The sequence below is a fragment of the Amphiura filiformis genome, chromosome 12 (assembly GCF_039555335.1).
Source record: "Amphiura filiformis chromosome 12, Afil_fr2py, whole genome shotgun sequence".
Lineage (NCBI taxonomy): Eukaryota > Metazoa > Echinodermata > Ophiuroidea > Amphilepidida > Amphiuridae > Amphiura > Amphiura filiformis.
Window position 1 is genome coordinate 23647725 of NC_092639.1, and position 14516 is coordinate 23662240.

Here is a 14516-nt window from a genome sequence, read left to right on the forward strand (position 1 = left end):
CAGGTAGTAGTGTGGTAGTGTGTACACAATATGATGATTCATACTTTATTAAACAGTACTTTTAATAACTTATAGAATACCTATCACACTTTCCATTACCCTATCACATAAACAAACAGTAACCCATAACACCAACCCTTAACCCTAATCCAACTCTAATACTAAACCTAGCCAGTGGCATAGCGTGGGTCATCACATGTGGGGGGGGGGGGCACCGACCATGATTGGGGGCACCGAGTCTGATTGGGAGGCACAAGCCATTTTTTTTCAACCATTTTCCTATGGGATTTTTTAAAATTTCATATTGATTGGGGGGCATGTGCCAACCCTCCCCGTGTCCCCCTCCTCTGTACCCCTATGATGCTACACCACTGAACCTAACCCTAATCACAGGATGTGGTAGAATAAGTCATGGTAAGCTTATAGCAAGGACAGGTGTGCAGTACTAGCCATAAGATTAAATAAATATATGTTTTTCATGATGAAAAGATATCATAGAATCCAAGCTGATTATGGTACTAAAACTACAATTTTGAATAAGACACTACTAATAAATTTTAATCTTTTGACCATCATGCATAAATAGAAACAGGTGATTTCAATTTCATATAATCTCAACGCATGATTACCAATAAACCAAGTATTTCCATTGATAGCGATTTTTCAGATTTAATCTTCCACCCACTGCTGATGCAGTGTTTGATAATCCATCATAGAATTCCTCCGAAACCTTAAATAAACCAATCTTGGAGAAATTTAATCATTATTCCTCCAGGACACTCTGTGTAAATACTCCTCAGTCTGCTCAGTAAGTCATTTCTGGGCAGGTTGGATCTAATATGACAAATCCCTCTACTTGTATTTGGCTGGCATTATTTCAAGGTCGAACCAACTGACTTATCTTGCAATAATCATTGTTGTGAAAAGTCAAGTCTGATCACAGCTAAGCATTATGGCATGGGCTGACATGAAACCTTCCTTGGAGCGCAGACTTATCACAAGTCATGTTGCTAATGCTAATAGATTATTGCAGTATGTCAAACACATGCTCATATCAAGGTTCTATTATGACCATGGCTATAAGGCTACCATAATTGCTGCTATAAATCACTTCACATGTTTGAGTAATTTGATGATTAAAAACCAAATCAATTTAGCTTATGGCTAACATCCATGAAAGATGGTAAACAAAGTCATGATTAAATGACAAAATGTGTTTCATTCAAAAGACTTATCTTCATTTTATCACACTATCATAAATATATTATCTTAAATAGGTTTGAAGATAAGATGATTAAAAAGTTACTTCTCAGGATAAACTTTGGTTGAGGGATGACTTTCGTATTCAGCAGAGCAAACGATTTTCTCCCCAATTGGTCTATTAATGAAGTTGCTAATTTCAAAAGATATCACACATTGTACATTATTAAAGAATAGAATAGAATTGTCATCTTCAGTAGATAGCACACTTTGTATTTTATTCCAAAATGGAATGATTTATCGAACATTTAAATTGCTATCTTCAGTAGATAGCACATTATGTATTTAATTCACTGATTGCATAACTGTTTTCAGATCTTCAACAGTGTATTTGATTCACCAGTTGAGAACATGAAATTGCTAGCTTCAGTAGATAGCACTATACATAGAGAGACTATCTTCAGCAAAAGATGTTTTTTCTTCACAAGTTGAACAACTATAATCAGAAACTGAAATGGCTAACTTCAGTAGATAGCACACTATATGTATTTGATGTGCTGTCATTATAAAAATTGCTATCTTCAGTAGATAGCGCACTATGTATTTTCTTCATGAGTTGAAATGAAATTGCTATTTCAGTAGATAGCACACTATGTGTATTAATAACAAATTGAAATAAAATATTGCTATCTTCAGTAGTTAGCACACTGTATTTTAAAAATTCACAACTTGAAATGACATTGCTTTTTAGTAAATAGCACACTGTATTTTATTCACAAGTTGAAATGAAATTGCTATCTTCAGTAGATAGCACACTGTATTTCAAAAATCTACAACTTGAAATGAAATTGCTTTTTAGTAAATAGCACACTGCATTTTATTCACAAGTTGAAATGAAATTGCTATCTTCAGTAGATAGCACACTGTATTTTATTCCCTAGTTGAAATGAATTTGCTATCTTCAGTATGTATTTTCAGTAGATAGCACACTCTATATATCATATGAAATAAAATCTCCAGTAGATAGCACTGTATTTTATTCATTAGTTGAAATGAAATTGCTATCTTCAGTAGATATCACACTCTGCTTTCTTCACTAGATAGCACACTATGCATTTTCTTCATAAGTTTTATTGAAACTACTATCTTCAGTAGATAGCGCTCTGTATTTTCTTCACACATTGAAATTAAATTGCTGAAATTGCTATCTTCAGTAGATAGCACACTGTATTTTATTCCCTAGTTGAAATGAATTTGCTATCTTCAGTAGATAACACACAATGCATTTTCTTCACAAGTAGAAATGAATTTGCTATCTTCAGTATATAGCACATAATGTTTTTCTTCAGAAGTTGGATTTAAATTGCTATCTTCAGTAGATAGGCCAAGCACACTATGTTGTACATATTTAATTCACAGGTAGAATTACTATTATCAAACAAAGTTTAACCTTTAGAACAGTGCTACAAGTTCAATACTACGCATAATTTCCAGCCATCTGGAATACTTCACTGGTCTGTTATGCAAAATGCATCTCACCTTTGCAAAATATTTGTACAATGTTGCAGTCATATCACCCATATATCTTTTATACACTTGAATATCTACTTGTATGCTCACACATACAAATGTCCATTTACTTTTCAAAAGTCAAAATATACTTCAATATTGAATAAATATTGATATGAGAGCATACAACACCCATTTTACATAAAAACAGCACCATTTCATCATAATTTGGTAGCTTCATGAAACATGCATCATGCAATCCAGGAAATAAGTAGGGTGGTATAATTTGTTTTACGCAAGTAAAGGTATGAATTAATAAAAAATGCCATTACATGCGGTATGTGAAGCATAGTCTCTTGACTTTCATTTTTAAAAAAGATAAGAAAGTTATATCCAAAGGATGCCCTGTGTATTCTTTTAATAATTATTGTTTTGTAAATATATACTGTTGTAATGGCTAAATAGGGTGGGCACTATAAATAAGATACAGTACCGAAAGCTAATTCAATTCTAAAAAGAAATATATATACTAGGAACACTAAAATATAAAATCAAACTATCAATAACAATATTGATAAAACAATACAAGGCAGCACATGGATTTCCTCCTTGCTAGTCTTGTGCAGCTCTTGACAGCTGCATATTGTGCAAATTATTTCAAAAATATGTATTACATAAAACAAAATGAACTGGTTGCAGTGTGTTAGAGATATGCAGTTTTCTCACTTACTTTCTCCTACATGTATAAAAGCTTTATGTTGTCGTAAGGAAGAAAACTGAAAACTAATTCATCATCATTAGACTCTCTCCTGTTTTCAGACTCATCTTTATTCATTAAGCACTTTCACGGAAACGGGTGTAACCTATAAATAAATTATGATGTATCTAATGATACAACAATCAATGTGATTTAGTCATTACACACTAAAAGAAAGCAACCTGCTGTAGTTATTATTCATCAGTTACATTGTTTTTGCATGTGAAGGTCAATGCAGAGCAGGTGTTTTTTTCAAAAGCAAAGGAATGTACACTTTTAATTAGGCAGATATTACATGCTGTCTTCTTTTTGCTGAAATAAAATGCCACAAAACTAGCGCCTTCAGATAAATGCCAGTTTGTAAAATCATATCAGTTTTCGTCTAAATTTGAAAATCATTTGTTTTTGTTTTTGTCAAATTAATCTCAAAATAAATACAGGAAACCCTGATCCCGGAATCCGGAAATCACTGCTCTTTATGTAATCAGATCTTCGTTGATGATCCACCGGGTGTAATCGGATCTTAACGGCTTGCTGTACACATGGGGATAAAAACATGCGCTAATTTGAACTTAAGCCAATCACAGCATTGACCTTTCACAACCAAACTGTGATCATGTTTTCTCTCTCTCCTCGTCTTCTCTTGCATTAAGTGGACATGTGGTCAATTACCTTGTTATTTCAGTCCTATACTTTTATTGATTGCTACGTCTCCCTTTATTCCAACATACATGGGAAAATATATTACTACAGGTTTTTAGCCGATAAGTCAAATGCTTTGGGCACAAACTTCTTTCATAATAAGACGACCTTTGTTCAAGGCGTATTTTCTTTCTTTAAAAAAGTTACAGCTTTGCCTTTTCATTGACATGGATGGAAGTAGCAATTTATTGATAAACTTGCAATGGAGGTGTCAAACAGCCAAACATTAAAGCCCTGTCAACAACTGTTTTTAACAAGCTCTCTATTTAAAAGCAACCAACACAGTACCTCAGCTGATCTATAATAATCCATCACAACCCTGCAAATCCCAGTCAGCCAGCCAGCAGGTGTAAAATTTGTATACACTGATTATCAGAACAACCAACATTTCAGGATTGTCAACTGTTGTGCATAACAAAGCTTTTGATTGTATTCCTTCAAATTCCTCACAAATCAATTTTCACACTGGTTTAAAAGACTGCAAAAAAACCCCAAAATGTTGCAAAGCTTGAGACTCAAGTACAATGGGAGATGGCTGCCTATCTTGAACTTGTACCATTACACCCCTGCAAATATCTACCAACCAGGTTTGGATGCCCCAGCAATAAACAAAGTATCCCCACCACAGTACCTTAACTTATCTACAATAATCCATCACAGCCTTGCAAATGCCATCCAAGCATTTAATAACTGTCCAGTCAGGGTCAACTGCCTGTAGAATGACCTGTTCAAGCAGTACAAATACCATCACATTATATAGCGCATAAAGTAGCCAATCAATCATATTGATATGAATCACATAAATCCACTCCAATTATAGCCATTACACTCTGCTAAATGGTCTAACTTAGCTTATTGTGTTCTGAAAAGAAGAAGGAAGCAAAATGGCTGCTTTTCTCACATTAAAATCTTAAGTAGTAATTTGTAATAAAATGTGATATCATGTGCTTCCCCAGGGATTGTTGACATTTGTTGACACTACTAGCCAACCATGTAATAATGCTATAGTTACCTGTATAACTACAAAAATTACTGGTCAGACATTTAGAAATTCAACCTCAATTCCCATATGCCAACTTAACCTCATCTGGGCATTTGACCATGCTTATTTGTTAAATATGCCTTTTTTCAGGGGAAGATGGCTGTGTTATATTTTCTCAACATAATACTCTATTCTCCTTTAGCTACCTGGTAAAATGTTTAAATAAAACAAATTACCAAAAACTGGAAACTTCTTAGTGGTTGGGACCACTAATACTACCCCTTAAATATCAAAAGTTTGGATCTCAAAGCAGTGCCAATGATTCAAAAGATATATGTATATATCTGACATATTATCCATTTGTTTTATTTAATTACACTATAATAATAATCATCCAGTGCATACATGTACAATTTTAATATTTCACATCTTTGTGGTCACTGGTTACCTTGCACAGGTGCATATTTTGTAAAACAATATATCGTTCATCAATATTATTACAGTTATTATCATCATTAATTCTACATGGAAAAACAATTAAAATCATTAATTCTTTTCATATGCACCCAAGTGAACCTTGCTCTACAAATTAATTGGGATATTATTATCATCATCAGATGTAGTGCATCACAAGTCAATGTACTTGTAATAACAGCATCATGGTCGGCAAAATGGCCTTTGTATGAATTATGATTATAGAATCCCCCCTTTATGTAATTGATACACGCATGTATAAAAAATAGAGCATCACATCAAAGGAAGACTCACCACGCTGACCTTGTATCTTATGAATCTCAATTAGTGACTATTCAGAAATACAGGTGTACAGTGCAATTTAGCTGATCATTCTGTCTGACAATTCCAATAACGTGATTTATCAACATGGAGGTGCCGTCGATATTTAAGGGATAGGCTTACTAATGATATAAAGAAACAAATAGGAGTTAATGTGGCAATGACCATCATATAGATATTAACATCTCTGATGGTGACATTTGTTAAAAATGGGGTACTGCTGATTGTTAAGGGATAAGCTTATCAATGATATAAAGAAACAAATAGGAGTTAATGTGACAATCACATAGATATTAACAAATCTGATGCTGTCATTTGTCAACAATAGCACACCACCAATTTGTAAGGGATACGCTTATTAATGATAGAAAGAAGGAGTCAATGTGACAATAGGCATCGTAGAGACAATTAACATCTCTGGCAGTGTCATTTATCAACAAAGGGTGCTGACAAATTATATTTAAGGGATATTCTTTTAGTATAATGATATAAAGTATAAAGAAAAAAATAGGAGTTAATGCAGCAATATGCATCATAGAGACATTTTTCATCTCTGATGCTTGTTGACAATCAGAATCATATTAAAATATAACACTTCTGATGCCATTTATAACAATGAGACCTAAACAAAATTGTTTGATTGGCGTAACCCGACCGACCCTAAAAATAGGTCCGACCCTAGACTTTTTTCTTATTTTTTTGCAAAAATTGTTTAAAAAAAAAAAAAAAAAAAAAAAAAAAAAAAGTTCCAAGGCATTTATCATACGCAATTTATCGCTTAAAATGTGTGTAAAAAAAGTAAAAAACAAACAAAAAACAATTGCCGACCGACCTACCCTAATTGTTTTATGTTACGCTAATCAAACAATTTTTTTAGGCCTGAGCTGCTACCAATATTAAAGGGATATGCTTATTAGTGAAGTATAGAAACATGTTTATGTGGCAAATGGCGTTGTACAAAAATTAACATCTCTAATGGGGTTACTTTGTCAACTTTAACTGATATTTAGGCTTATGAACAAAACAAAATAAATAGAGCAAATGTTACATGCACTAATTACATTTATAATTAAACATCTCCAATACAGTGATTTGTGACTGCTAGTAACATGAAACAACTAAGAATTAATGTTGTAACACTGGTAGAAATCTCACGCCTCTGATAATGTGATTTGTCAACATGTGTTGCTGATGACATTTATGTGATAAGCACAACCTCTTTAAAGAAGTGATTTGATTGTCATGGCAACCATTGTTATCTAAGTGCCATTTGTGACAACTTTTGTTTCTAAACACTTTCAAAAAATAGGAATAAAAAAAATAGGAAAAAAATTCTAATTGACAACTGCATTTGTTTTCAAGTATATAATTGGACCCAGCAAACACATATTTTGGAAAAACATTTTTAAATGTTATTTAAGTGTTAAAACACTTAAATAACATTTTGCTAGAATATTTTGAATCATGTTTTCAAAAAATATTTTGAATGTTTTTAAAATGTTTTTATACCCTTTATATAACCCTACATTTAAAAGTTTTCTGTAAAATGTTGTGTGTTTGCTGGGATATGCTTAAAAAAACTTACAATCCAAGGTTTTTTGGTGGTTCAATAACAATGCTATCTGATCATAATATTTAAGTCACACCATCTCTCACCACACTGCCTCTTTATCTTCTATATTACTCACTTTAATTAGTCATCATTAAAAATCACTAAATCATAGTTAGCCTTTAGCTGCTTGAATTAACTTTATTTTACACATTGATTAAAACATAAATGTCAGATCAATGACATAAAAACATAATAACACTAGTACAGTAGCCACTTGAATGCAAATTTGCCTGCAAGGCAAAGTGGCCATCTGAATGAACAATGCTTCCAGGCAAAGTCTATATTTATCCAGAAAACTTATTTTACAACTTGATGGCACACAAAAGAACAAAACGGCGATGTCCACCATGCCAGGAAGCATGCATTGAACACAACTGACAAGTAGGCATAGTGTATAGTGTATGTTAGATGCATGGCAATGTCAATGGCTGCCAGATTATTTCATTTGAGGCACAAAGACTAAAAGGAAACAAGTAATCTTGTTTAAACCTATACATTAGCGGATTAGCCTTAAATGGCTATGCTTTATGCAAATGGTCAGGAGCAGTACCATATTTTTTAGGGAAGGGGTGGGGGGAGTAGGGGAGGGGGGATGGAGGGGTGAAAGTTAATTCCAGCGGAGACCAAATTGCTTAACTTCATACAAGATTTGGTAAGCTTTCAGCTGCAAAGCATTTGTTTTTGTTTTGTTGTATTCCTTAAGTTATCTTTGGTTTTTGCAACTAGAGATATGACAGATTCATCCTAAGGGCCATGTAGAAGTACAGATCCCAGATTTGAAAATGGACTCATTAGAAGGAGATTGAGATTATGTGTAACTGTCTATCAGTACTCCTCCAATACAGGCTAATTAAACAAACTTTTGTGGATTTTATGATAATGTGGCTTTATATATTTTGAACACCCTCCTTGAATCTAACATTATATATCACTCACTAATTAGTTCCCTTACTCAAATAAATCTGTGAACAAAAGAGTAGCAATGGCAATCATATGCATTCACATAATGGTAGTTGCCCGCCCCAATAAATCTGTGATTAAAAATAAGGCAGCCATGCACAGTGGCAACCATATCCGGGAACCATATGTGACCCCACGCCACAACTGAGCCCGGATGTCGCCTCTAGACCATTTTGAGGTTTTGGCATACTTGCAAAGGCCGTACCATAAGCTTAAAAAAATTACTTCAACCAGCTTCATAGCATATCTAGAAGTAAAGTTATGGTCGTTCAAAGGTGTCACGGTTTCAAAACGCGAAACCGAGAAAACACAGTTTAAAGTCAGGGGTTCCAAAATTTGCCAATTTTTAAATGATTTACAACTTTTGACCATAGCAACCATTACTTTCCACACATGCTATTACCACCAAACTTTCTGGCAATACCCCGGGGCAATACCAAACATGGCGGCACTCGAACGAGAGAATTTTTCGTAGCAGTGGACAAATTTCACGATTATTTCGACGCTCTAAAACACTTTTTACTCAATTTTAGGAATATTTTTAGAACGACAAGCTTCAGAAAATGATGTTTTTTACTTGTTTCTACTCTATATTTTGCAATGAAACTTGGACTAGTGTAAGAAAACATATTAATCATTTCAAATCTTTAAAAATCTCATTTTTCACCTTTCAAGCCAATTTTCACTGTAGCGCAAAATTCGGGCTCAGTTGTGGCGAAGGGTCACATATATGCATTCACTGGACAACTCTAATCTGCAGTTTCTGATCTGAGGCAGGTGTCCTGCTTGTCATTGGCTGGGCAACAGAGGAAAGAGGGTAGTGTTTGGCTCAATCAATAGTCCACCAATTTCCACAATCCCTGTGTTGCATCTGTATCTTCACCCCTACTATAGTTACCTGCTAAATACGTCTCAACGTTTCCTTCATGCAACTATAACATCTGCTCTGATTCACCACACCATGATAAATTTTCCATCTTTTATTCTCATTTTTGTGCAAAAAACAGACAGATAATAACACAGGATGATCACAAGCCCTCAAGCGTCTCATCAAAAATTGACGAAACAACGAGCTCAAAACAGGAAGCATAGAACCTTTTTCTCTCCCCTTTCAGCTTTTCTGTTGGAGTCAACAATATGCTCTGACTATCACAAGAAATTATAGGACAATAGAAGATGCTGATATGTATGGCATCATTGTCATTCATTCAAGGGAACATCAGGGCCCTGGAACTTCCGACATCTGTCCAACACATAGCGTACAACCCTAACATGCACCTGATGCTGACTTCTTTTACCTTCACCGTGCTATTACAACGTTGCACGTCATTACTACATTCAAATCTTAATGTGCATCTTTTATTTTATCATTTCCTTCTGCTCTTATTCATGCTTTAATGTACAGTTTGATTTATAGATGATAAAGACAAAGTATATCATGCATGTCTTTTATTTTTATCCAATGTAAAATTTAAGAACATAATGGTTTCCTTTTGAGCTCATGCAACATGTAAATGGATGGGAAGGAAGAGAAGTTTGAGTTTCCATGCCAAGAACTTTGACAGGTTGAAAACCAAAAGTATAAGAATCATATATCTCATCATGTCTCTCTTTGGTGGCTCAAGAGTCACAGTTATAGATTTAAGATTTTAAAGTTTGACAATGTTTGAACATACATATGTGGGGATGTTCTTGATCACAAGCTGGCAGTAACATGGAATGGCTAGCAGCAATTTAGCCTGCTCAATAAGATCTCAGTATAGGCCAGTACAAGCTCCTGTCAAGCTGGTGATTTTCATTGGTATCAAGGAAGTTAAGGTCACTGCTTGCTACATTCTCATTTTTTAAGCAATTCTTTTTTTTTTTCTATTCAATAATAAGAAAACTGAAGCCACCATTTTGAAAACAGCCATGAAAAAAAAAAAAAAAAAGAAATCACAGAATGCCTTTCATGATTCCTCCCACACATTATCCTCACAATCCCCAATCCTATTGGCACCAATTTCACCATCTTCATCTTCTATCATGTTACCTGACAAGTTCCTGTCCTCCTCCTTCTCCTGAGTCTCACAGGACTCCCTATGCTCAAGCCACTTCCCCATTTCTTTGCACTGCTTTATATGTTTTGCATCAGAGTCTCGGTGGATAACAATAACATCAGTCTTGGCCACTCATGAAACAAGCAGTATATTCATAATCAGGCACTCAACATACTTTGTTGTTGTTTGTTGTTTGAAGTTGATACTGCTTAATGCCGAAAGAAACATACACTGATTTTCTATACATGTGAAACAATTAAAGCTTTAAGTCACTTGGTGCTATAATACAGTTGACTTTCTATTCATTTTATGTTTTCGACACCAAAAAATAATATTTCAGGAACCATTGGTTCAATTTGCACCGAATTTCAGTACATTGTAGGCAATTTCATGCGACAAATTTTTACCTGAAAACTCAAACTGATATTTTTTTACAAACACCTGCTTACCAACAATAGCTGCCTCTTGTGATTGTTAACATTTTTCATCAAAATAAGGATCCAAGAACTATCATCATGGGTCACTTGTTGTTGTGATGATTCCCGGAGAAACCAACATGCCCTAGGAATCAGGGGTGGATTTTTTTGCAGAGTGGCGCTGTGCCCCCAGGGGGGTACTCAGTACAAATGACCATACGGGACGTGCCGCAAAACATGGGTAGCATTTTCAGCCTTCTGGTATATCAATTACCCCTTTTTCAAAGCCTATTTTGGTATATGAATGGGTCCTTTTTTCAAAATTTTCTAATTTTTTTCGGAAAACAGCCCAATTTTTCCTTAATCTGGCCAAAATTTTCAAAATTTTGGGAAAATTTGTAAAAACTAAGACAATTTTGGGTAAATTCAGCTGAAAATTTTGACTTTTGGTATATCAATGGGTCCAAATTTCTTGAAAAATTGGTATATTTATGGGTCTACTTCCAAAATCTCAGCGGCACGTCCCTACCAAAACCAAACTTGAGTACCCCCCCGGGGCTGTGCCCCCCTAATTTTTGCAGAGCGGCATCTGACTTTGTGTGGCGCCCCCTAAATTCTTGGATCTACCCCTGGGAATGATTTGTTTGTATAAGCTACAAGACAGACTTGACATCTTGTGTTTGTGACTAAAACAAAAAACATAAAGCAGGTATTTGAATTGCAACATTGGTCTGCTTATTTTTCCATAATTTGATGAAATAGGTGGGTTCAAAATAATACTTGAAATACTTCTCAAAACAATTATAATATACTACTCTACTAAAATTTTCATCTCAAGCAGAAATTGTACCATGCTTGAATTTAACCTTTTAAACTTGTGTATTAGATTATCTACGACAATTGTTTTAATCTATGATTTTTCCAATATAAAGATCCTCTTAGTGAAATCTAGCACTACTTTCAGGCTCTGTTGTTATAGTATACTATGCAGACATAAGTATACTCCAGGCTAGTCTAGGACTGGCCTCACCCTACATGCTATGGCTAATCATAACAGTTAAAAATATTTGCCAGAGACTTCAAATCTGAGTATCTCTTGAATTTTGAGAGACTTAGACCCTGTTCACATTACATTCACGAACCTCGAACGAAGATTAAAAATCGTTATTTCCTAATGTGTACGCACTTTTCTTCCTTTGACGAAGATTTAAATTGTTTCTTTCAACAAAGCTAAAAAGGTTGTTTTGACGAAGGAATACTTCGTTCGACGAAGCTAATTTTGTAATGTGTACGCTCGCTTCGTTCAACGAAGGTAAGTGATTATGTGACAAGTGACCTTCGCCGGCTTTAATAATAGCCGGGCGTTAATAGCTTCGTTCGAGCTTCGTTAATTTTCATGAAATGTGTACAGCGCACTGTCTTTGTTCTGGCTTCGTTCAGTGTAATAATGTGTATGTGTGCTTTTAATTAGTTAATCAAGATTAACTTATCTTTGTCGAATGAAGAAATTTTCTAATGTGAACAGGGTCTTACTAAAGGAGCATGATCAGCATATTAGTAAATATGGTTTTCAGACTTAAATGAAAAGAAAGCAGATATTTTTTCCTATTAACTGCAAAAATCATAAAATCTTTATATCTTCTAGAGTCTGTCTTGTCTCAAGTTGAGAGTAACGCCATGTCGGATTTCACAGTAGCAGATCCGAATCGTGCATGCTAACTGAATTCTGTGCGGCGTATACACACACGTAGAAGGGCAAATTGTTCGTATGCCTAGCGACACCACCACATAAATGCATTGATTTGAATCTGCCACTGGGAAATTCAACATGGCATTACTCTCAACCTGTTTCACCTATCTCGCCATATACGCATATCATGCTCACGCAATATGCTCTCATTGACTAAATATAAAGTGTAATACACTCACTGAATAGATACAAAAACTATATCCGGTTAGCGATGTTCTTTAATGATTCCCTTATTGCTATAATAACCCTGTACATCATTAGCTACAAACAGATGGTGTGCTATAATTGGATGGTATTTTTTATATATTTCAATATATTCCAAATAGAGGTGAAACCATCTAAAAATGGTAAAGTGCTCAACCATAAGGGAGCTTATAAAAACATAAAATTTGGACTTGTACTACTACATGATCTGTTTCGTAAAGGCTGTTATGCCCCTATATTTCAATAGTTAGGTTTATAAATTCAAATGTGATGGTGATCTGATCCAAGCAGGCCAAAGGTGGCAATTGTGAAATCTATAAAAGCTCATACCTTACTTTACTGGGCAAATTAATGGTGAGAATAACTTGATTTTCAAAATTGCCTTCTTTGGCTTGGTTAGAGTCACCAATTATTGTTTTGGCAATAAAATATCCTTTTTCTTATTTGTTGCTCACCTTTTTCCAAGTAATCTGCGGTGTTGGATCACCTGATGCTGAGCAAGGGATAGTGATATCCTTTCCTTTCATCTGCTGGTACAAACCTTTGGGTCTTCTCACAAAAACAGGTGGATCTAATATGACACAAAAAGAAAATAGACACAGGAAAAAGATAAGAATGATTAAAATGCTGTCGATGGGATCCATTTCTATGGTATTCTATGCTACTGAATAGTGATAGATAATTATATTGGCCTAGATTCTAGCTTGGTACATACACTGAAGTATGGTGATTAAAATGAAGAATTTTCAATGTTCTTTGAACCTTTGTGTGTGTGTATGTGAAACATGTCTCTTGTGATGACCTCTCCAACTTAATAGAAACCAAAAGTGGTGATGAATTTGAAAATTTTGAATATCATCTATTTTTCCCCTGCTAGCATTAAATTCTGAACAGAGAAAGTTGAGTTACATCCTTTTGTTATGCCTAGATGCTGACCTAATCAACTACTCTGGTTTCTCTTCATTATAGAGTAAATAGATATCATCCAAATCTGATATTTGTGTATAAAGGTTTCAGGTGTGTGTGTGTGTATATATGGATCTTTATGAATGATAGTTTTGTATCTGGCACATATGCTGTGAAGCTGTATGCTATTGAATACATCCTTATGATATTGAATACACTATATCCTTATATCACCATCTCTTGATCTATACATGCACAAATATTGTTGGATTTTGAGTATTATTGAAATACAATATTTCCTTATTTTACTTTCATCAATATGTGATATGATTTCATCCAGGGGCTATTTTAGATGAAAAAAGTCACTGCACGTTGGCGATGTAAAGTCTTGGTGATCAACCAGCGGCAAGAAGCTTGGGGGAGGGGGGTATTGGAGGCAGGAGTGTTGGCAGGATAGCCCCCAAAAAAAAAAATCACCAAAGGCCAAAAGGTCCAATTTATGAGCGTAGCAGGAGTGTTGGCAGAGATAGCCCCCCTAAAAAAAATCACCAAAGACCAAAAGGTCCAATTTATGAAATAGCTAGCAAAAAAAAAACATGTTTTTATGCTTTTCTGTCAAACAAGATCCAAATTTGCCCATTTATGAGCGTGTCGATTGAAAAATTCAGGTTCTTTATACTTTCT

The 14516-nt window shown here is 34.6% G+C and overlaps 1 protein-coding gene across 4 annotated transcripts in view; it reads right to left on the reverse strand.

The window, feature by feature from the left end:
• The window catches only part of LOC140165961 (protein turtle homolog B-like), a 94700-nt gene that overhangs the window by 51282 nt on the left and 28902 nt on the right, over positions 1-14516 (reverse strand). For all 4 annotated transcript variants that reach the window (XM_072189320.1, XM_072189319.1, XM_072189318.1 and 1 more), the window contains exon 4: positions 13382-13497. In XM_072189320.1, coding sequence (XP_072045421.1) covers positions 13382-13497 — 116 coding nt within the window. The remainder of the gene's footprint in view (positions 1-13381; positions 13498-14516) is intronic.